At 38.8% G+C, this 25,415-nt stretch overlaps 1 protein-coding gene across 1 annotated transcript; it reads left to right on the top strand.

The window, feature by feature from the left end:
- The first annotated feature begins 261 nt into the window (after positions 1 to 261).
- On the top strand, positions 262 to 24,395 carry LOC139725222 (dol-P-Man:Man(7)GlcNAc(2)-PP-Dol alpha-1,6-mannosyltransferase-like). The gene is made up of 10 exons (XM_071636312.1): positions 262 to 375; positions 11,752 to 11,889; positions 12,900 to 13,032; positions 13,738 to 13,911; positions 18,462 to 18,656; positions 19,567 to 19,670; positions 20,516 to 20,742; positions 21,708 to 21,877; positions 22,672 to 22,747; positions 24,134 to 24,395. Exons 1-10 carry the CDS (start codon positions 262 to 264, stop codon positions 24,393 to 24,395), a joined length of 1,593 nt encoding a protein of 530 aa, XP_071492413.1.
- Positions 24,396 to 25,415: the final 1,020 nt, after the last annotated feature.

The raw sequence follows: 25,415 nt of genomic DNA, 5'->3' as shown, positions 1-25,415 counted from the left end.
TCTTTGGAGGGACTCTGGATCGAGCTGGTACGACCAAAGAGATTCTTTTGTGGGTAGGACCGATAATGTGCGTACCGTTGCTGAATCAAAAGGCTCTGGAATCAAAGATGAAAGAGCGCCGCCGCGAAGTGGCGACTGAATAATTTGTGAGCATTCTTTCTCCTGCCTGTCCGCTAGTATAGTCTCTAGTTCATACAGGATCTTTGCTCTAGTACATGGATATATTTCCACGTCTTGTAAAATTGTAGGTCATCTGTGACAATGAGTAAGAAGAGGGTCCGAATCAGGGAAGCGAGCGGGGAGATAGTGGAGCCCGCGAGAGTCACAGAATCTCGAGAACGGGAGCAGAGGAGGCAGAGACAGGCTACATATTCTGTAAGTTTTGAACTCCATTCTGTACATATTTTCTGACAGACTGTCACCCCACATCCACAGCAGCTGCCGGTGCCACAGCCATTGCTTAGTCCCATCCTATAGTAATCAATGTTTGTTTCAAGCCAAGGTAGAGTCACGTGTAGAGTTACAATTCCAAGTAAACTTTGAATTTGAAAGGAAAGACAATTTACAAGTGACTTGCTGTAACGTAAAAGATATTACTATTAAGCAGATGTTGAGGAGTAATCACAAAAAAAAAAAAAAAACGCACACACATAGATACTAGAGTAAAATATCCCGTTTGCGGCAGTTTAAGCATTGTTAAGCCTGGCAAGTCAAGGGTTTTTCCAACTTGTAAACAAATCAGGCAAATTATTTTCAACCATTTCATATATCATAGACAAGATTATTCATTAACGCAATTGTTTTCATAAAAGAAATTTACCATTGACCAACGCAGTTTTCATGATTTACCAGGGCAAAACCCGGCACAATTTTCGCCGATAAGGGCGATATGCGATGTAGTACGTATTTCTGCCTGCGGCACGATGTACAATCCCTATAGATGCAATACGCGCGTGCTCCACGATCTTTAGCTGCACGCCTTCACATGTCTCGCAAACATTGCGTATGCGCCAATTCCCATTGTGAAAGCACGTGAAAATAGCGGGCGCACATGCATTGGCCGCAAACAAGATCGCAATTCTTGCGGTGTTGTTGATGTCTTTCCCATTTTTTTCTGAATTTTTCCGATGGTAACATCCACTTTCCAAACAAAAATGGCAGCCCACATCGGCTCGCGAAAGTTCTATTTTATGTGAGGATATGTTTTCAAAATCCATGATCATCGAAAAAACGATAAAAAATTAAGTTTCTTTGACCATTATTTCTTAATTGTTATGTTAAGAAGTACCGAAAATTTTATTTTGGATGCGATATGTTGTCATTTAGTTGAGAAAATTTCACTTTCGTCAGAGATCGTGCCCATTTTATCGGTTGGTTTTTGTTGATTGCTAGTGTGTTAGTATATGTGTAGTGTGCATGTAATAGTGCAATGATGTGTTTAGCGGTATATTACCGTGTATGTTGTGCCTGCCGCGAACGGCTGCACGGCCGCTTACTGCCGCAGTTACTCTACTTACTAGACTAGGTTAAGAGCACCAGTATTCGGTCAGCTACCGGTATTCGGTCACTTATCAGTAGTCACCAGCCAGTAAGTTCAACTGTCACAACACACGTAAATCACATCAATTCACATACATTACTTGCACACTCATTCACAACAGGAAACTACCTTAGCCCCCTCCAAAAATCCATCCAAAATCCCAAATTTTACCGTCAAAAGTGCAGAATCGGCGCTACTTTAACTTTCCAAAAGCGCGCGCGGATAAGGCCCAGTTTTAAGAGTACGGGTCGCCGAAAAAGCACTAAAAATTGAGAAATAGGCCGTTCTCTCGCAGGATTTTTTGCTTATCGCAAGCTTAGAGTGTGATGGTATCCTCAAAAACGCAAAAGAAAAACAAAATTTCCGTACGTGCTGATACAGTGTCTCAATGTACAAGGGTTGAATGCAGTAGCCGAGTCCCCGGTATTCGGTCACCAACGGGTGCCGCAACGTCCCCGATTCAACTTTGCGCCAACAAGGTAGCGCGCTTGGGCGTTTTTCAGCTGCCTTGAACACGCATTGACTTTGAACGCGCATATCGCGTGACCGAATACTGGTGGCGGTGACCATATCCTGGGGAATTTTCAAGGTGATATATTTTGCGATTTTGTGAAATTCTGTGTGATATTAAACAAAATGAAAATTGAGATTAAAGAAATTTGATATATTTCACATACATTGCTGTAGATATGATGTATGTATGTATTAATTTAGTTTGAAAAATATTGCAAAAAAGCTTAAGTGACCGAATACTGGGGATGTTACCCTAGATGATAAATAGAGTTTTCTAATACTCATTTAATAGATTTTTTTTTTTTAAAGTCTCGATCTCGGGTCAGATTCTGATTGAATGACTAATAATGCCTCATATGACTGATCGATATTTCAGTGTTCGATATAATGTAGAAAGGGGATACATTTACCTCTTGACTACTTTCGCACAGGTAGATTGCCATCCTGCTAACCCCGGCACGAGGCGCTGTAACCAGTAACAGCGCCCCGAAGACTTGTATACAATTTTCGGGGAATAGTGAAGTAATCAATTGCACTGCGATGCTAGCAATTCAGTAAACAACCCATCGTTCAAAATGACACTTGGATTCGCAACGAAAAGCCACATTTTGTAATACCATATTGTTGAATATTATAGGCAACTATGTATCACTCACCATTTAATACCTCCGAAAACAAGATTAATCGGCATCATCTTTGAGACCATCTCCGCGAGATGCGAATCGCCATTTTGAACATATCACGTAAATAAAATGATCTGCGCATGCGGGAATGAAACGTATTCATTTAAGTTCTCAGCAAGCCGTCCTGTGTTTTTTTTCCCACATGCATACATTGTGTATTATAATATGTGCTACGTTTTATCCATACCGGATCGACAGCAAGGCTGTTGGTGCATGCGCTGTGTGCACATTAAGTTGTACTACGATACAAAGTGCGGAAGGACTAAAACCTCGGATAAAATCTTTCACTGGGCTCTTAGAACATATCGTATTGTAAATTGATTTCGGCAGCTCTGATTGTAGTATCTTATCTAACAGTACGGCTATGATTTTCAGTGTAAAACCCTGTATTTTGGTCTCTGGTCACCAAAATGCTAAGCCATATCACGGGTTTCTTCGATAGCCATAGAGCTGCCATGTGACCCCGACTCGGTACGGGTTGGGGTCGCTGGTGCGGTTACCATCCTGCCTGCTTAGCTTTTGACCTGTGAGAAGAATCTTGTTTCGGGGCATTTAAAGGCTCTCAAAAAAATTGTGGGAGGAACGGGGTAAGGAAAGCTCGGGATCGGCTCTCCCTCTGTCCTCATCACATCTACCTAGAGTAAAACGACCAGTTTTCTGCAATAATTGTTCAACTCAAATAATACATACCAGGTACAAAATTACAATGACAATGTAGACCTGTGTGTGCAAACTACTTTTATCTCATTGTTGATCTTGTTAAATACGTCATAAAATTTCACAAAATCCCCCCAAATTATCTGCTTGATAATCCACCAGAATCCGTCCAGCCTCTCCGGAATCCCGACATGTGCTATGCACGTTCAATGTCAATGCGTGTACAAGGCCGCTGAAAAATGCGACGTGCCATACCTTGTTGGCGCAAGGTTGCGTCAGGGACGTTGCAGCTCCCGTTGGTGTCTGAATTCTGGCAAGTCGACACTTGCATTCAACCCCTGCACATTTAGTCACTGCATCGGCATATACAGAGATTTTGTTTTTCTTTTGTGTTTTTTGAGGATACCATCACACTCTGAGCTTCCGATAAGCAAAAAATCTTGCAACAGAATGGCATATTTCCCACTTTTAGCACTTTTTCGGCGACCCCGATTCTTAACATGGGACCTAATTCATGCACGCTTTGGAAAAGTTGCGCCGATTCTGCATTTTTATGGCAAAATTCGGGATTTTAGATGGATTATTGGAGGTGACTAAGGCACTTTCCTGTCGTGAACGACTGTGCAAGTATATGTGAAATGGTGTGATATGCGTGTGTTGTGACAGTAGAATTTACTGGCTTGCGCTAAGTGATAAGTGTCTGGATTCTGGAGGCCAGCCGAAAACTGGGGGCTTTACTCTAGATACTCTATCCAGATAAGGAAAGACAGTTTATACAGCAACATGCATAAATTTGTTTTTACCACCTAGTCATACCCCAGTACATGTGTGGTTGTAATATGGCCCAAGTGGCTGGATGCAGCTTCATGACTTGACATGAGTGTGACTACACTTGTACATAGACTTTATCCATACACTGCCCGAAGAGAGGCTGCTGGCCATTGATCATGAAATCAAAATGGATAAAACCAGAGGCCTCGGGGTCGGAAGTACCATAAAGCTCAACCTCTTACTTGTACCAAGGTAGTCAAACAGAAAACATTTGTGACACGCCCAAAAAAGTGATGAGAAAGGATGTTGAAGATGGAGTGGAAAAAACATTTTAAGACAAAAGCTGTTCAGAATGTAAGGAAGAAAAGAGGATGTTTTGGTTGTAATTGTGGCATATGATGTGCATGGCAATTGATGGCATTATGTGTTGATAATTGGTGTGGCTGTATCCAGCAGCATGGATACAACCACACTCATGGATGTGTGGCTGGATGGAAAAGACACAGGGGTGGCTGTTTACACTGCCATTAAAAAAAAGAAAAAAAGAAAAAGGATCCCTGCCTGGTAGTTTTGTTGGTTTATTAACCACTGAGACTGTAAAATCTTTGACATTCAGCCAGATTTACTGCTTACAGTTACTTACAATTTGTAGCACCTTTCCTCTGATAGTAAGCACAAAGAGTGCTCTTGATAATGCCATACATGTGTACCTGGGCTTCAAGTGAGTATTTGGGCGTCATTAAGCAGGATCATGCAGCACAACTTCCCACTGGAGACATGGCCTATTGCTATATTGTTTCATACTACTGTACTATTGATGAAAACACTGACTACTCTTCTGTAGTAATGTAGTGTCTAGACTAGTTTCCATTGTCTTGTGTGCTCAGATGTTCATAGGGGGGTGTTTCATAAAGCTGTTTGTAAAGTTATGAACGACTTACGAGCGACTGGTGATCAGTTCTTGTGCTGAATTATTGAAATTCTGATAAGTATAGCACTTCAGAACTGATCACCAGTCGCTCGTAAGTTGTTCATAACTTTACGAACAGCTTTATGAAACAGGGCCCTGAAGATAAATTCTACAAATCTACACGTGCAAACGTGTACTTTTTCATAAATATTTTGTGTCTTCAAGAGGTGACTTGTAAGAGCTACATAACATACAATGTTGTACATGTACTGTACACAAACACTCTTGACTGCAATCTTTGCATTGGCCGTTTTCATAAAGCATTTCTTTCTTTGTTGTTATTGTTGATGGTTAAACATGCCTTTCAGTGCATGGTGCATTATTGGAAAAGTGTTTTGTTTACTATATACATAAATTTGTATTTCACTTTCTACAATGCAATGCAATGCAATGCAATTCAATGCAATGGTATCACACCAGCGCATCATTCCCAACATGGATTTCATATGAAGACCAAGAGAGCAACTAGCGGGAAACCAAATTAGCGATGTAGATCTTGATATCAACCTGCAATGGAGGATATGTAGATTTATTGCAATTTTTGCAAGTATTGGTCTCAATTGTAAATGTGAATTGTGTTAAATTTGTGATGGTGTCAGAGATAATTATGTGTACAATTTTTCAAATTTTTCCATTCACATTGAAAATTTTGTCTGGCATCCAGATTCCTCTTTTGTTTTGTTTTGTTCATTAAAGGGTTGTGACAAGCATTAACCCTCAAGTACATGTATTATGCTTCACATCTCTTTCATTCTTTCCTGGTCTTATTTACAATTCATTAGCCTCCAGTAAGGGGACTTACAAGGATGGAAGGATTTTTTTTTATGCCTCCGCCACGAAGTGGTGCCGGAGGCATTATGTTTTCGGGTTGTCCGTCCGTCCGTACGTCCGTCCGTCCGTACGTCCGTCCGTACGCTTTCGTTTACGCGATAACTTGAGTAATATTGACTCGAATTCTACCAAACTTGGTCCAAGTATAAAGTATGATGGGGCAATTAGTTGATTAGATTTGGGGTGAAATCTGCCAAAGGTCAAAGGTCAAAGGTCAAGGTCAAATCATGAAATTGTATCCGTTTACGCCATAACTCAAGACTGGATCGAGCAAATTTCACCAAACTTTGTTGGAGGATGATGTATGATGGGACAATTACTCTATTAGTTTTTTAGTGAAATCGGACTGAGGTCAAAGGTCAAAGATCAAGGTCAAATCTTGAAATTTATCTGTTTACGTGATAACTCAAAACTGGATGAAGCAGCTTTCACCAAACTTGGTCCAAGGATGATGTATGATGGGGCAATTAGTTGAGTAGATTTTAGTGACATTGGCAAGAGGTCAAAGGTCAAAAGGTCAAGGTCAAATGCTAAAAATGTTGCTATTTCCCCAATATCTATGCAATGCCCTAAGGTATTTTCTTGAAACTTGGTGTAGACATACGTGTACTACTGCAGAAAGATTCTGTAGAGAGAGTTTCATGTCATAAGGTCAAAGGTCAAAAGGTCAAAGGTTAGGTGAAAATGTTGTAATATCACTTTTCTCACAAATGGTTCAATGTATCTTTGTGGAACTTGGTACATAAGCATGTACTGACTGGCAGAGATTATCTAGGGAATTTCGGGGTCATAGGTCAATAGTCATGGGGTCAGAGGTCAAGGTCAACTCCTCAATATTTTACTATTTCCCTCATACACTAGTATATGAAATGCTTGTGGAGATTCTCCAGGAAATTTCCAGCCAGAATGTCAAAGGTCAAAGGTTAAGGGTCAAAGGTCAGGTTTCAATGCCCCCCCCCCCCCCAAAAAAAAAAAAAAAAAAAATCTGTTTTGTATTGTAATTACACTCTTTCTTCATACCTTGGAAATTACTCAGTGCATAAACTTATAAAAGGGTCTGTCAGAATTCAAGTAAAAATTCTCAATTCCCCAAATACCCTTGTACCTCAGTTTACAGCAAGAAAAACTCCAACATCTAACCATGGTATTCGTGACATGTCTGAACGCAATTTAAATAGGCTCAGGGAGGGATTTGGGTCCGTTGACTGGTCTCCTGTCTACAACGCAGGAAATGTAAACTCATCCTTTGAGGTTTTTATGAAAATTTTGATAGAAACTTGTGATAATCATATACCTTTGTTAAAACGCTCTAAATCTAATTATAAAAGAATACCAAGACAGCCTTGGATCACGAAATCTCTTCTTAGGTCTATTAATAAGAAAAACAGATTATTTTGTAGATACCGTAAATCCCCAAATGTTTCAACTAAATCTCGTTATGTTTGTTATCGAAATACCCTGACCTCTACGTTACGCTTAGCTAAGCAACAGTATTTTTACCGACAGTTCGATAGATGCAAATCTGATATACAGAGTACGTGGAAGGTGATTAATACAGCTTTAAAATCCAGCACTAAGGCGAATTCTCCAAATCGTATTCTGAAAGAGGGTCGCCTGATAGACAATCCAGAGGAGATGGCAGATGCATTCAATGACTTCTTCGTTAACCTTGGGCCAGATCTTGCCAAGAAAATACCTCGCTCCGGGACACCTTTTCATTCGTTTCTAAGGGATAGGAATGCACACACTTTGTTTTTTGTTCCCATTGTTGAGGAAGAAATTAAAGAAATTGTTCGCAAACTAAATAACAAGAAAAGTACAGGTGATGACGGAATTTCAGTTTTTCTGTTAAAAAACATAATAACTGAAATAATTACTCCCCTTACTTATATTTTTAATCAATCTTTGTCGACTGGAAAGGTCCCTGAAAAGATGAAAATTGCTAGAGTCGTTCCCATATTCAAAAAGGGTGCTGAAGAATCGGTTAGCAATTATCGTCCAATATCTCTTTTAACTTCAATTTCAAAAATCTTAGAAAAGCTTGTTCACAAACGAACTCTTAGATTCCTTATCAACTGCAATATTCTTTCGAATTTTCAGTTTGGTTTCAGAAAACAGCATAGCACAACCCACGCTTTGTTAGCTTTCATTGATAAAGTAGCACATGCTTTAGACGACGCTTCCCATACTATAGGTGTTTTTCTCGACTTCTCGAAAGCGTTTGATACGATAGACCATGATATTTTGCTTTATAAGTTAAGCCATTACGGCATTCGTGGGACAGCTCAAGATTGGTTTAAAGACTACCTTACTAATAGAAAGCAATATGTTTATGTAAATGGATATGAGTCTCTTTTGAAAACAACTTCTTGTGGTGTCCCTCAGGGTTCCCTACTTGGCCCGTTATTATTTATCCTGTACATAAACGACCTCCAAAATTCGTCCCAGATTCTTTCTTTCATATGCTTTGCTGACGACACAAATTTATTTCTTTCACATCGTAACTCAAACACGCTTATACATATGTTAAACAATGAACTGAAACTTGTTCAGTCCTGGATCCACGCAAATAAGTTGTCACTAAATATTGATAAGACGCATTATATGCTTTTCAGCAATTCTCTGAACTCTGTTTCTGATTATGTTAAGATCAATGGTATCAATTTAAACCAGGTAGATAGTATCAAGTTTCTGGGACTTTACATTGATAGTGATCTATCCTGGAAAACCCATATTAACTATTTAAGTAAAATTTTGTCCAGAAACATTGGAATTTTAAACAAGCTGAAATATAATTTCCCCATACATATATTACAAATTATATATTCAACAATGATTTCCCCTTACCTCAACTATGGAATTCTAGCATGGGGTAATTCGTCCAAATTTTTACTTGATTCGCTATTCCTTCTTCAAAAACGCGCCATCAGAATTATCAATAACGCCAGATATTTATCTCATACAAATGAATTTTTTCACAAGAATAAAATTCTGAAATTGATTGATTTGTTTGATTACAATCTAGGTATTTTCATGTATAAGTACTCAACGAATGATCTTCCTGATGTTTTTCTTCACATGTTCAAAAGAAACTACTCAGTTCACAATTATCCCACCCGCCAACGGGACGCTTATCACCTTCCACGTACTCGCACAATTTTCGCGATGAAAACAATTATGTATGCGGGACCGAAATACTGGAATGACCTCCCCCCTGAACTCAAAGGTTGTTTATCAGTATCATCCTTCAAATGCAAATTAAGACAGTATTTATTGAATAATTACGCTACATCAGCTCATTGAAATTCTGTTTTGTGCTGTCCAGGACTATCCCGTTATACTGTACTCCAGGGTTGTTGTCATGTAAAACCAGACTTTAAGAGCCCAGCTGTTTGCGCCCTTAAATTCTATCACTGTGTTTATGTATATTTTTCCTTCTTTAAAGATAGCTGGGACGAGGAAACAGCTGGTATTTCACATTCTCACTGCACTGCAACTGGTTGTTCGATGTCTTTTTTAATGGATTTGCAGGTGCATGTGTTCCCTTCTTAATACACGCAATGTACACATTTCTAATACTGTCTGAATGATATCATTGTTATTATAACTATATTAAGTCATATTGTATTGCCAGAACGACAATGGTTCATCTGCCTATATACAGCATGTGGCTTTTCCGATCCCTAACCTGCACTAGAGAAGAATTTGTTATATAACTGTATATTTGTACTTTTTTTTTGTTTTCTCTTATGTTCCGGTCATTGTTGTACCCGTGCTCCCCTTCTCAATCTTAAACTCGTTTTTAACCGGGACCTACGCTCAACAAGCTCGCTTTTTAAGTAGGTTCCTTCATATTTCTTTAGCATTCATTCACAGATTCCAAACTGAACAGATCGACCACTATTATGTTTACATATTTGCAATATTCTATGTATGTCATGTATTTCATTTAATTTTGTTATATTTGATGTAATTTTTCATCGAGAAATATGAAAATAAATTGAAATTGAAATATGTGTACCTGCACTCTTCGACAATTATAGCAAACCCAGTTCAAGGAAAGTGAACATTCAAGTCATTTCTGGCAAACCTGTCATATCAATATTTTGCCAGTTATGTGAAACTGTCATGGATCACACATTGTGAAGACATTGTACTATACGCCTATTGGGAGAATCATGCATTATGGCGGAGGCATCAGTCGCCATAGCGACATTTCTAGTTTTAAATCATTGTGACACGGTGTTCTTGATAAAACAGATTGAGCATACAATCTTATTCATGGAGAGCAACAGCAAAAAAGGAAGTCTCTCTTTTTTTAGCAAGTCCACATGTTCTGTAATATTTTGCAAAGTGTTCAGAATCTTTGTGCAGAGTATTGTTTGTTTATTTGTTTGTTTGTTTGTTTGTTTTTTTACTGTCGTTTTGTAAAATGTGAATGTGGGTGTTTACATCATGTCTGTATGACTACTGATTGTTCAGTGCCATGTAGTGATGTGGATATGGGGTTGTAAATTTGCTCTGTAGGTTTTGTTTGAGATGTTGAAGTGTAAAGCTATACCCTGACCCAGTTGTAAGCAGAAGCGCAGCATAGGAGTTAACACCAGAGGAATCTTTATCTCCCATCCTTCATCCTATCTACATTAAAGGGAAATTCTGGACCAGGAAACCAGTTAAGATTTAGTTTTAAAAAGAGTGAATCTTTTAATCAGCAAAATGTTCAGTGAAAATGTGATCAGAATAAAGAATACCAGTAGTTTAAAAGTTACGAAATTGTGGGGTATTGCTAATTTTTGCACAACAGTTCTCTGCTGTAAAAGTGTAAACATAGGACTTGTTATTCCTGCCTGAATAAGTTCTGCAAAATGATGATCACCCCGATACATTAAGATTTGAGGCTGGGGCATACAAATGTAGTAAATTTTGTGTTTGGACAAAAAAAAAAAAAAAAATGAAATGTCAAGATCTTGTGCACAAACTTCTGGTGTATGGCAAGTTGTGAGGTAATGACATCATCAACTCAATCATTTTAATATTCATATTGACTGTGTGTAAAACTTCACAAATTCAAAAGATAACTTCCTTGATTTTTGTTCTATTTAGATCAAATTTTCACTTTTATGCTTTATGAAATTGTACTTTCTCGTCAAATGTTTTTTAAAAACGTATAATTAGCGTGGAATTCCACCTTTAACCCGTTTAGGACGAGTCCCGAGTATACTTGGGGAGGTGTCTATGGGAAATGCGTGTTGTAGCAAAATCAATCCGTCCTCAACGGGTTAAAGGAATGGTACAGTATTGGTGGAGATGAGAATTGGGCTTTTAACTTTTTGCGAGATACCTAGAAAACACTTGTGATATAGTACAGAGCATATCATTTTAAGAGGAATTCAAAGTTTATTTGATGAAAATCGGGTTTGGAATGACTGAAACATCCAAAAACAAAGTAAAACAAAGCGATCATAATAAAGTGTGGGTCTCACACTTTATTAGAATCGCTCTTTTTTTTTTTATATCTCAGCCATTTCAAAACCAATTTTCATCAAATAAATGTTGAATTCCTCATAGAATTACATGCTCTTTCATGTTTCATAAGAGGTTTCTCTTTATTTCACCAAAAAATGATAGAAACCCGAAATTAGGTCTCAACCAGAACTGTACGATCCCTTTAGCCCTTTCTGTGCCATTGAGTCAAATGTGCACAAATTTCTCACGGCACGCAGAGAGTCAAAACCTGTCGATTTGAAGGCACCAACAGTGTCCCTCCCTCCCTCCCTCCCTTGCAGGTGGACCTGCTCCTGTCCCTCCTCCTGTTCCTCACACCCCTGGTCCATCTTCTGGTGTGCCCATACACCAAGGTGGAGGAGAGTTTCAACCTGCAGGCCATGCACGACATCCTCTACCACCGCACCAACCTCAGCGCGGTGAGTCCACTACCATCCATCATACACTCTTCTCATCCCAGAAACAAGGTTTTATGGGACATACTGCTGATTATAGTTACGTTCAGACGACAAGCCTTAATCTCGAGGTTAGGAAACCTGGAGGTTAAGCTTGTGGTTAGGGACCGTGAAGACGCACTCGTAATAAGCTAACCTAGAGGTAAGCTGATGTTAAGAGCCACAAGAAATCTTAAATGGTTAGCGCTCTAACCACAAGCCGCAGGGGGGTCCCCTCTCGTAGTTAAGCACGGTGTGGACACAAAAATCAACGCACTCGAAGGGCCAGGAATTTAACCTCAAGGTTAAGATTCGTCGTGTGGATGCACGTCGAAGTTAGGGGGCAAGAGCTTAACCTCAAGGTGAGGGCTTGTCTTCTGAACCATCTTAATGTCAATCTTTTCAGCAAGTTTTCCACAAAACAATATACATTGTACTCTCAGTGTGTTCTCATGAGATCCTCCAGCTTCAAATTGATATTATTTTTATTTGAAGTTGTCCATCCTGTGAAAAAAGTAAGATGTGTAGTCTTTGTAGAAATCAAGGGACTTTGATGCATTTTATTTTGCTGACATTATAACACTCTATTATATTAATTTATAATCTGCTTTTGAAAAGACTAAACTCTGCCATGTCATTCCAGTTGCTCAGTGCTTTCACTTTCAAAGTATTGTCCCAAATTTGGCCATATGATATAAGAACAGGGTGTGTTAGAGTATGATTTCTGAGGAATATTGTCTTTTGAGTATGACTCTGATGTTACTTTACTTTTTCTCAAAAGATATACTGTATAATTTTACCTCAATTCCCTTCCGTCATGGAAGGAACACTTTTTGGTAGTAAATATATAAGTTGAGATACAAATCTGATGAAAAAAAAAATGGGAAAAAAAACTGTGAAGACAGAGTACATTCATGACTAATGATCTGTACGACCACATCTGTGGTTACCTGAAATTAATCTTAATCCAAAACATATCAATTTTTCATACACAGTACGACCATCTAGAGTTTCCTGGGGTTGTTCCGAGGACGTTTTTAGGACCACTCTTCATCAGCGTTCTATCCTCCCCCATTGTTGGAGTGTGCAGCCTCTTTGGTGCCTCAAAGTTTGCCGCACAGTACATAGGTATCGTAGATGTTTGCCCAGCTGTATGATTAATTTAAGTATGATCATAATCGCTCTGTACATGGAGTATAAGTTTCAGACAAGCTGTACAAACCACCCACGCATTCTACAATTGGGTCAGTGCCGAAGAAACATTGTACATTTGTGTAGCTTTGTTGTTACCTTTGCTGTACTTTGCACAGATATGTTAAACATTCTCTAAAGGATACATTTGTGAGCCATATGTTTGATGTGGCTGCAAAAGAAAGTATTAAAAAAAAATAAAGTGCACCTTTGATACAAACTTTGCCATCATGTGAGCTAAAAAGTTTGCAAAATGTTAACAGAACAATCAATAGAAAGTGAAAGTTGATCAAAGAAGTTGATCATTTGTTGCTTTTTATTTTTGCTGTCGAGTACAATGTTCAAGGCATAAGGCATGATGCATCAATTTTTGGACTGTGATACTGGGACATCTCTTTGCTCTTTATAACAATGCCTCCTTCCCATTGTTTAAAATGATTTTTAAGTGTCAGAGAAAGAGGGCAGAATTGCAGACTATGGGATAGTTAATGACTTCAAAAGTATCAGAACTAGTGTGACCACCTAAGATTGTAGTTATCAACAATACTAATTAGTGTAAAGAATACAAAGATAGAAAATAAAGTTGAAGCCATTACCTCCGATAACCACGACTCTTTCTATGATATTGATGATTTATCGCAGTTCGGGGCATGCTTGCCGTCATGGTCATGTCATCATTTAACTCCTTCCGGGGGAGCGTCTCAAAGCTGTTCGGCCGCGACGTGGCCTGCTACCTGGTCCTGCTCACCCTGTCCCAGAGCCACTTTGTGTTCTACGCCTCGAGGCCGCTGCCAAACACGTTTGCTCTTGCCATCGGTGAGTTCCTTTAACAATTTGCATTCCATTGGGAGGCCTCAGTTGCTGGCCATGTGTCAAATCTTGAAAGGAGTATTCACCTCAAAATACAAACAAGCAAACCTAAATGAATATGGACACACACACTCACACACACAAAATCATTGATAGACAATAATCTTGAAAATTGCAATTATACTTTAGCACTTGCTGGATTTGTTGTCATGCCGTTTGCTTGGTAACAGTAAGTAACGTATTCTGAAAGGGTATCAATGTTGATTGAAAGTCCACATCAATGGTGTGTAATCGTGTTGTCTTATTAATGTGAGCAAACCTTGATTAAAAAGTCCAGATGTGTTATATGTTCCACAGGTAAAATTAAAGTTCATCGCTTGTCATAGCTGGTTGATTGATAATGGTATAAAGCAAAGGGTGTTTCACAAACTGAAAACATCTAGAAATTGTATTTATGTGTTCTGACCTGTCTGCTGCGATCCTGTTTGAATCTTTCGTCTCGCACCAAAATATGAAAGTGATACTAAATGGTTTTCATTACAATTAATTTTCAAGGGGTCATATATTAAAGGCCAATATCACTTCTTATGCATCTTATATCATTGAGTCCTTTTACAATGTACTGTAGGCCTATATGCTGTTATTTTCGCGTACTGATATTTTCGCGAAAAAGAAGTTTTAGAAAATTTTCGCAAGATGTTGTTTTCACAAATTGACACAGAGGCCATCATAAGCACACTATTACCTTGGCTCATGGTGACATTTTCATGTGTTGTTAAATTCATGGTCCAACTGTGATTAGTGAAATTTGCGCAAATTAAATCCTCTAAAAAATAACAGCTTATACACTGAATGACTTCACAGAATACTGTTTTTACTACAGTAACTGTATAGCATCTTTATTGATTTATCTCACCGCAAAGAAAAATGTCTCCTTGAACCTACATTGTATTGTAAGTAACTGGATCAAATTACACTCTGCAATGTACCTTGTTATTTAGGGTTAGGGGTTAGGGTTGTGACAAGGTTTTAGGTTTAGTTTAATGTGAGGATTAGGATTAGGGTTAGGGTTACATGTATGTTTGTGGGTAGGCTCTATGTTTGGCTAAGCATGCAGATATTTCAGTGGAGCAATTGTCGCAAGAGCAATTGTCATGGAACCCATTACTTCAGTGTCATTTTGTGATTAAAGAGAGAAAGCTAGCTTGAGTTTAGAATAACATGATCCCATCATGCTCAAGATGTTGGATTACATGGTGACTCACTTGAGGATATCTTGACAGTCTATCTGTGTTTACACCATCATGCCGGAGGCGGCCATCAATTTAGTCCGGCTTTCCATCCATTGACATGTCAGTGATTTCTCTGGTATGTCAGGAATGCCGGGCCAGCAGAACGAACATAGCCTGTGATGTTAAAAGTGACGGTAATGAGTCACTACATACCTGGCCAAATCAAATTTCTGCAGCTATTTCTGATCCGCCAGGAGAAATGTAAATAAAGTGCCAGGTCAAATCGTAATCATGACTGACAGGGTTAGCACTCCATCGATATCAACCTTCAAGCTTACAGCTGTAGGTCATTATAAGTTTATGCATGTATAAATTGGTGCCAGTTTTGTGGAGAAGGCATTTCACTGTACATAGATTTACTGTTAAAAAAAGTAAAACAAACAAACAAACAAAGCCACCAACTTTGTGCAGGTCTTGTTGCTGAACTTGTGTAAAGCAATTAATCCTCTTAAATATTTTTCTTCAATTTTTGCCTCGTGGTACCAAAACGTAGAGTCATTTATGATATGTGCATGCAGCATTGATGGTGATGATGATGGTGACAGTTACGAGATTGATGACAGTAATGATGATCATGACAATACTAAAAATCCTAACAATAACAGTGATGATACCATTAACTACAACAATGATAGTGACAAGTCATAATGATCCAGCTTAACTCGTTATAATGCTCCTACAGCGTAGATTCAAGCTGACCAAATGAATTCTCATGACATACTTGGCATATTTAGTGGTTATTTTTAATCCCATTCCCCCCCCCCCCCAAGATTCACATAGAGACTCTGAAAGCATAATTAGGACCTTATAGCTGAGATGCTTAAATGCTTGCATCATGTAGGGTGCTAGAGGCTTTATCAAATAATGCCCTTTAAAGGGACTGTACAGTACTGGTTGAGGTGAGGATTCAGGTTTATAACATTTCTAAGTGAGATAATGAGAAACCTCTTGTGAAATATGAAAGAGCATGTAATTCTAAGAAGGATTGAACGTTTATTTGATGAAAATTGGTTTTCAAATGGCTGCGGTGTCCAAAAAAGTGATAATGATAAAAGGCGACAGGCCACGCCTTTTATTAGGATCTCTTTGTTTTACCTTGTTTTTGGATATCTCAGCCATTTCAAAACCGATTTTCATCAAATAAACTTTCTATTCCCCTTAGAGTTGCATGCTCTCTGACATCTCATAGAGTGGTTTCTGAATATCTCGCAAAACGTCAAAAGCTAAATCCTCACCTCAACCAGAACTGTACAGTCCCTTTTATGAATGTATTAATGCCTTTAAACTGTTGGCACCACTGAGACTGAATGGTCAAAGGAACACCACTTACTCTTGTTTTTAGTTTAATAAGAATAAAGTCAGAGGACTAGAGCAGTGTAAATGCCAGTAAAATCAAACCAAAGATTGGAATTTTTAGAGTGTGAACATTTCAGTTTTTGTGAAATAGTTTTACCAGAAATGATCACATTCTACAATTAGACGCTGGGGTGATATCATTTTCAGCACACATTTCACAGTACTGTTGGTTTGTGCAAACCTGGGTACATTATTTAAGATTTAGTCAATGATTTACATAGCTGCTATAATTCTCTGTATGAAAAGTCACTTTTACTTAAGCATTGAAATGTAATACAATAGGAATGATAAAGTCTCTGTGTTTTAATCAATTTTGAGGAATGATATGAACTTCAAAATGCTGTACACTGGATTTATGCAATATAAGTTATTTCTTTTAAGCTAATCTTCATACTTATCACTATTACTTGATTCATACACAAATTCAGATACTGGAGCTCTCTGGAATGTGCTTTGACATAAAATGTCCTTTTGAGTCTGTAGAGAGGAGTTCTGCTTGGCCAATGTTCTAACATACTATCCTTTATCTGTGTTATTCTTAGTAAGTCACATTCAGAGTTTTCCCAAAAGAAAAAAAAATACTATGACAGATTATTCTAATTTGCATATTATATCAACATGTAATGGTGGTTACATGTATTCTAATGTCATGCAGGTAAAATGCAAAATGTTCTAAATGTTCTTCATGAAAATTAAGGTTCAAGAGAAATGCATTGCAAAGGGTTTACAAAAACCAGAATTTTGGAACAGGTGAACTACAATGTATGGTCAAGATAAAGTTATTCACATTTTGATTCTTTTTAATGAAAAATTCACAGAGTAGTGTAGTGTTGTAACACTGCTTTCTATACTAACACCTGTGATTCATAAGACAACAAACGGATGTTTGCGAAAGCCAACTGTGATACTTTACAAACATAAAGGAAGTGCACTGGAGTTACAGACTGCAAATATTGTGCTTACATGTGGTAAGCACAGTACATAGTGCAGTCACTGTATTTGGGGGGGGGGGGGGGGGGGGGGGGGGCATTGATGCTCTTTTGCAAGTTGAGTACAGCATAGAATCAGAGAAGTAATTGTATGCCCAAACCAATTGTGCAAATTAAAAGCACTTGAACTCTATCAACATTGTTTTATTACACTTTTTAGGACAGAAGAAATAAAAGACATACAATGTATTTGATTTCACAGAATCTAGGTAACATGCATGTATGGTGAATACCAGCATCCTATGTATACCTGTATTCCAAATGCAAATAGATGCACTTTAAGGTGTGGTTCCTGTGAGAGAAATTTGTTTTTTAATGCCCTTTGAGCGCTCAGACAGAGTGATGTGATATGGGCCATTAGAATTGTCCCCTATTATTATTTTACAGTGTAGCATAAATTGTCTTGTCAACCTGAACATGCATGATGCAGTTTAATGCGAGATATGCTATATGTTTCTTCTCTTTGAAATTGAAACACAGTTCAGCAGTAGTGAACTAGATGCGAGGAATTTCTCAGAATGTAGCAAAAGACTATTCTAAGGTCATCCAGGGTCATCATAAGCTGCCATGTCATTTCATTTAAGAAAATATGCCACTGTCAGCCATCGAGAACTATAATGGTGGGTGTCTTCCCCATAAAAACATTATTTTCTTCATCCAACCAATCACTGCTACTCAGTGTATAATACCCCTCCATAGTCTTGCTGACTCTTTCTCTCAGCTCTGCAGCATCTGGTTCAATGCCTGGATAAATAAGGATCAGATTCAGGGATCAAGTATGTCACTGTCAGCTAACTGACATCCAGAAAGGTGGATGTCTCCCTGGAAAAACATTTTTTTCTTTTTGGCAAGCAACCAATCACTGCTCCTCAGATGTAAATGCCACTCAATACTCTAATGCATGGTCTCTTCCTCCCAGCTTTGCGTGCAATCAGTGCCTGGATGAACAGGGATCACGTTGCCTTCATCCTCTACTCGGCCTTCGTCATCATCGTGTTCCGCTCGGAGCTCTGCATCCTCATGGGTCTCCTGCTGCTGGCCGAGCTCCTGTCCAGGCGGCTGGACCTGGTGCAGGTCATCTTCTGGGGCGCCCTCGGTGGCGTCGTAAGCATAGGTGAGACAGCAACGCTTGCGTGCTGTTTTAGGATACTTATGTTGTGACACTTCATTTCTTTCGCTGTCAAGAAAGATGGAATAGAGTGCTAAAGTCAGATGTCATGGCCATTAATCGCCATGGAAACTGGTTGTAAACAACCTCACTTGGCCTATGTGTTTGTGCTTGCACCTGCTTCCAACCCACACTATAGCAAAAGACTATGACATCATTGCTATGTACGGTACAAAATTTGTGGAAAAAAGGTTAGGCACAAAAATGATATGTAGAGGGTACAGCTGATCTTCTACTCCATTGCTGCCACATCCGTCATTCTGTACCTTCTTTTTTACTTGTTTTTTCACCTTCATTTTTCAGATTAATGTGATAAGAAGTGTCTGGTAAGCAGTGTATTTAGCCATTCCGAATAAGACTGGCTCAGTTTTGTTTGTAGCAGTAGGTAGAGTGTTTCTGTTATAAAGGGTTTCAATCTTGTATGTGTACATCTGTTAGGTCAAATGACTGGAAAAAAAAAAAGCAACACCCAATGAAATAGATAAAGCACCGTAAAATTAGTTAATTGAGGAAATGACATGAACACAGAGAAAGAGAGGGGACATGGGCACTGGGAAGAAAGAGCATGAGTATATTTTTGTCAATGAATCTCGTATGATGAGGAATACTAGGAAGAGTTTTAATTGGTTTTAATAACAAGTAACCAAGAAGAGCATCTGTGCATAAATGCACAGAGGAAACTTTAATTCAGTAGGTTATTGGCCTTGCACGGGGCCATGTTTGCGTCAGGCAACGAGCCAGAAGATTATTTGATGTTGAGTTCGGAAGAGAATGTAGGTATGATAGGTATTGTACCATGACAGGTTATACTGATTCAAAAATAAAAAAATTACTTTGTTTGCCTTTTCTTTTTCAGTTCTGACCGTGATGGTTGATTCGTTATTCTGGCAGAGACTCCTGTGGCCCGAGGGAGAAGTGTTGTGGTATAACGCCGTTTTGAACAAGAGCTCAAATTGGGGTGTATCCTTGTCATATCTGAGCTACCACTGTATGCTGTCATTGCCTGATCAAAGCTCAAAAGGTAGTAGGGTTTGTTATCCAGTTTGTATATAGCAGCAGCTCTCTAGTGAGTGTTTCCGATTTAACTAATTGCCCGAGATAGACGAAAATAATCAGTTGAAATAATACTCAACGGAAGAATCTCATGAAATGGAATGTTTTTGATTTGTCATGGAGTGGAGCAAGGCATCTTTTTGCAGAGGAAATGCTGTCTTGAGCAATATTGGTGACAAGGGTGCAATCAATCTGTTGAATATTTCACTGGAGTCAGACGAACGCAAAGATGTGACATGTGAACTTCTAACTGTAAGGAAATCATCTTGATCATGATCCTGATTTATCCTAGTATAATAAGAACAAATAAACTTCATCTGCCTGAATTTGTGAGAACATAATCAATGTCCTAGTGCAATTAATCACCAAGCTTCAGTGTTGGACATGCTTCTCAGAAGAAATTTTTAGTTGCATGAGATGTGATGTTTTTACCTGACAAGATAGAGCCTGGCATTTGTTGTCACTGTTGCTTGACAAGTAGAGCTTCCTATTAATGGCCTCCAACGCTGACTTTCAGATGATGACAGTTTTGCAGCAGCTTGTCATTTTACATCATTTCTTCATTTAACTTCTCTGTTACCACTGTTTACTCTTGCTGTCAAACAGAGTGATATTTTTGTCTGTGGCAGAGTTTTTGTTCATTTTATTAATGTACGGCAGGGAAGAATTGTATGAAGTATAAGATGTGAGAAAACATGATTACCGGTATGTGCACTGGGTCAAGACACACTTCCTTGACTCTTGTACACCAGACATCCCCATTCCTCTGGTACTTCTACTCTGCTATTCCCCGTGCCCTTTGGGCCAGCGTGGCCCTGGTCCCCCTGGGCTGCACAGTGGACAGCCGCCTGCCCTGGTTCCTTCTCCCACCTCTCGGCTTCGTCTTCATCTACTCCTTCCTGCCCCACAAGGAGCTGCGCTTCATCATCTACGTGTTCCCAATGCTCAACGTTGCTGCCGCCGCTGCCATAGCTTACATGTATGTACATTTCGGACCACTTCATCCTTTTTTTACAGGGGTATTCAGATCTATAAGAGTGTCAAAGGTCACAGATCAAGAACAAACTATAAACTGCCACATTTTTGTCTAACTGAAGAAATATGTATGCTACAATTTCAAACCATGACTGCATAATTCCTTGGATATGATAGGATAGATTGTTGAACATTGGGAATGAAATATCAACATCAAGGCCTAAATCTCACTGATTATGCAGTTACACTGCTTTGACCATGTCAATCTTGGTAAGGAGATTTTGTTTGAGTAGTCCATGTGAATGATCATAATTTGGCAAGATATATAATGGCAGTTAGTTCAGTGCAGACATAATCTGATATCAGAACCATTAGGAAGAATACCTAGTCAATGTAACTTGGGATACATTTCATGTCGCTCAAACTTTTCATAGACTTTTCAGAATAAGTTTCCTCGTAGTATTTGTTATATCTTGACCCCTGTACTTAGCACTCTATTATTGTAAGGGCTCATATAGTGTCATCTTTGTCAGACAAAACCAATCAATGTATATTATTATGGTCAATCGCTTTTTTAACAATCATCGTCAAGTTTCTGGTACTAGTTGACTGTAGAGTGCACTTTTTTTTTTTTTTAGGTAATAGATGTATTAAGTTATTAGACATTTTAATGGACAGCAATTATTGTCATATGATGGCACCCATTCTCATTCACTTCTGAAAAAGCAGTTTGTGCTTTGCAACTGAAGGAAAGAGCATTATACATGCTAGTCATTTGTCTGTACAGTTGTTATATGGATACCTCGGATACATGTTCAGTGTTTGATAATGCCATGATGGTAATGTGTGGCCAAGCTGGATGACATGGATCTTTGTGAGAAGTTCTGATTTCATATACAGAAGCTCTTCATTACCTTGTTTCTTTTATGTTGTTTGTTTGTTTGTTTGCCTTTTCCATGTTTCTGTCAGACTGCGGAATTTCAAGAAATCAGTGTTCATAAAACTGATGGCGCTGGGCGTCTTGGGTCACTTTGCCGTCAACGTTGTGGCGACGGCGCTGATGCTGGGAGTTTCGCACCACAACTATCCGGGCGGGGATATCATGCACCAGATGCACCAATCCATTCCAGCAAATTCAGGTAAAAGGGGGATTGAGTTGTACTTCACAGGAGCCTGAATAGGAGAGGTCTAGTAGTGTGATGGATTCTTAGGTAATATAAGAAGAAGTGAAAGAATTTGGGAGTGTTCAATTGTCCCATAGCATTCACAGAGTTGTGGATGAAAATCATGAAACCTATTCCTTTTGATACTAGGGAACACAGCAAGTGCCTTATTCATCCAGCACAAAATAAAGGCCAGGAAATAGTCATGGGGAAATTTCTATTTTGTTTGAAGGTTGGTCCGCAGTACATTAGAATAAACCACAGCAGCACATAATAATGGAAGGGCATCTTATCTACTGTATACGCCGTTATTTTCGCGAATTTCGCGAATTGCAGTTGGATCGCGAATTTAACAACACGCGAAATTGTCTCCATGCGCTATGTTGTTAGAGCATTAACATAAGCGTCGGCGTCAATTCGCGAAAACAACACCCCACGAAAATGTCTATGACCTCGTCATTCGCGAAAATATCTGTACGCGAAAATAAAGGCGTATACAGTATTACAACGTATGTCTATTGTGTATTTTTTTAACTTCTCTGCAATTAACATTATTTTAGACACTTAGCTGTATTGAAAACCTTCTTTCACAGAACCCCTCCATGGTGATATAGTATGCTTGTGCTGTTCTTGTACACAGTCACAAATAAACGTGTACAATTTTCTTGTCATGGAAAGAAGTATTAGGGATGTACAGGTGTATACAGAAATCGATAGGTAGGAAATGAGATTATGACTTTGTAGCGTGGTGTATACTTTCTTTTCAACAGATATCCATGTACACATTGATGTTGCTACCGCACAAACGGGTGTCTCCAGATTCACACAGGTCAACCAAAATTGGAGGTAAACATTCTATTTTCTTTTTCTTCTTCTTTTTTTTTCCCCAAAAAAACTGTGGATGTTATATGCACTGCATGTTGGATCACCAAGTTGGACTTGGCACATGTTATTTGAAAATTCAGTATTTCTTAATGTTTATGGTTCATAGCATTCTGGAAAGCTACATAGTTAGCAAAGATTACAATTGACATTTTGTATTGAAATCTTTCAATATCTCTTGGACACCCCTCAGTACTGTACTTTTCCTTACTGTCCTTTTTTAGATCAGTCGTCATAAAGAGTCATAATCGATGAAAGTTTGATTTTAATGGTAACTAATTGACTGGTAGTGCAATGAACAAGCTAAAAAGTGAGTGCTACTTACATAATCTAGACTTTGTATGAGATCTCAGTTCTCTTGTAAACTGTTCCAAAGCTGGCAGGATTGCTATGTGTTGGTATCTTGCTTTATACTTTGAAGCATCCCCGTGTTACAGGTCAATCTTATTTGTCCCAGAGTTTTCATAAAGCATACATGCACTTGTACCACTCATGATTACCAGAATATAATTTTTGTCAATTCTACGGCTTCACCTCACTGCTAAAACATGTATACACAATTCTCAAAAGAAATACAATGGACTCCTGCTATAAGGAAGTCCTTGAGACCGGCAGTTTTCTTTCGTTCTATCAAAATTTTTGTTGTGATCGAACAAATAAACAATAAAAATACATAGAGCGATTATGTTGCGGGATAAATTTTTACTTTGTTGTAACACAGGAATATCATTATAACCGTGTTTGTGATAACGGGAGTGAGCTGTAAAATATACATCAACTACGGTAGAAAAGCACTCTGAGAGCGCAGACCTCCGCCAAGCACCTACTTTCCAATGATGATCTTGCTTTTCCATAGAGATCAGTGATTTCCACCCGTACTGTACGTATGCATGCTGAAAAATTTTCCGATTTCCCAATATAGAAGCCTTTGCTATGTCAAACCCTCAGCTGCGCAGCACGCCTCGCCCTAGCAGAAACTAGAGCATGCACTTTAGTGCACATATGAAAACCTCAAAAATGCGCAGCTTGAACTCACAAGTTCATTAACCCTTCCTGCCATAATATCAAAAATCCTTCATAGAATCCATAAAAATTTCCGGATCACTACCAAAATTTAATTATCTGTTCCTTGTGTCATTCCCAACCTTTCCTGCAAGTTTCATCCAAATCCGTGCACAACTTTTTGAGTTATTTTGCACAAGGACAAACAAAGAAAGTATCTAACTAACTAACAAACAATTCAATGGTAACGAAAACATAACCTCCTCCCTTGGCGGAGGTAAATATGCATTCTTTCTGCTGCTGTATAGCTTTGCAATTGTAACACGGTACCTCATCTATCGTCTGAAGGTATAATAAAACAGAGGATCTTAAAGAGGGTGGAGCGGAGATGATGCATTTCTCCCATCTGTGCATCGGCGCCCCCAACGAGGACAGTCCGGAACTGTCCTGGTACCGTAGGACTCACAATGTTCTCGCCTTCGCGAAAGGCTATGCAGGCATGCAGAGGCCGACAAACCTGAGGATGCTCCTGACGTCGCCCCCAAAACTCATCGTGGAGCCACGGATATACCTGCTGGAGAGAAACGGTTGGCGAAGGGACGATGTATGAGAATGCTGCAGGAGGTTTTCAGAAGGGTGCAGATAATCATGGTTTATCTATTGCTTGTTTTCACCACCTTTAACGAAAGTGAATACATGCAAAAGGTGGCAATCACTGGAACATTGCTCGAACGAAGGCTTTACTACCTTACTATCTATTAGTATGCCTTGTGTCTATGAGTGGTCTTTTTTTTTTTATGTGTATGTTATAGTGCATCTGTCTGTACGTGGCTGTCTGTATTTATGTGTTCATATTTTCCTGAAACGAGTGAAAGTACTGATCACTGATTTTGCCATTCCGTGAGTTCTATCGAGATGTGCTTGCAAGGAAATAATTTCTTACTAGATCAGTCTTTAATATATGCCTCCCTCTTGCTGACAGTATGATCAAATGCAACTCACTTGATATCAATTTTGCACACCTAACAGTGATGTAATTAATATACCTGCAGAATGAAGTGGATTATTATAACAAGTAATGCTTCAGCTGATACCATGCTTATACTGCGACCTATCTTTGAGCTACTAAAAAACACAAGTTGCTAGTGCATTTTGTACTGCTGACATACATACAATATATAAAGAATCTGCTGCACCCTTTTCATTTCTTTTTTAGGAGGGGGGGGGGGGGGGAGGGGTGAGGGCTTGTTTGATCATGGAAACCAATTGCCCTTAACATCAATCGTAAACACCAGTCAAGTTCTAGTAATTGTTAAATTTGTATGTGTGCCATACCATATTCACTGTAGGTCCATACTGCCTCATACAGCATGACCTAAAGCATCAGCTTCGAGGTTGACAAGCAGCCGTCTCTGACATTACTTTTATTTTGCGGCATGTTTAAATCAAACCTAAAACCAGTGCTAAACAAGTTCACTTGTCCAATTTCAACTGATCTGTTTTCGTGGTGCTAAGCATAATTACTGCTTTATTTACAAAATTTGATTACAAAATAGCGCTCCAAATACATATTCCCATTAGGTTAAAAAAAAAAAAAGTATCAGAAATCCTTTTTGATATCTAAAGGCAT

Source organism: Diadema antillarum, unplaced genomic scaffold (genome assembly GCF_040938485.1).
Source record: "Diadema antillarum isolate AM-2024a unplaced genomic scaffold, OU_Dant_1.0 seq00000028_RagTag, whole genome shotgun sequence".
Lineage (NCBI taxonomy): Eukaryota > Metazoa > Echinodermata > Echinoidea > Diadematoida > Diadematidae > Diadema > Diadema antillarum.
Note: the sequence above shows the minus strand (reverse complement) of the source record. Positions and strands in the feature narration are given on the sequence as shown.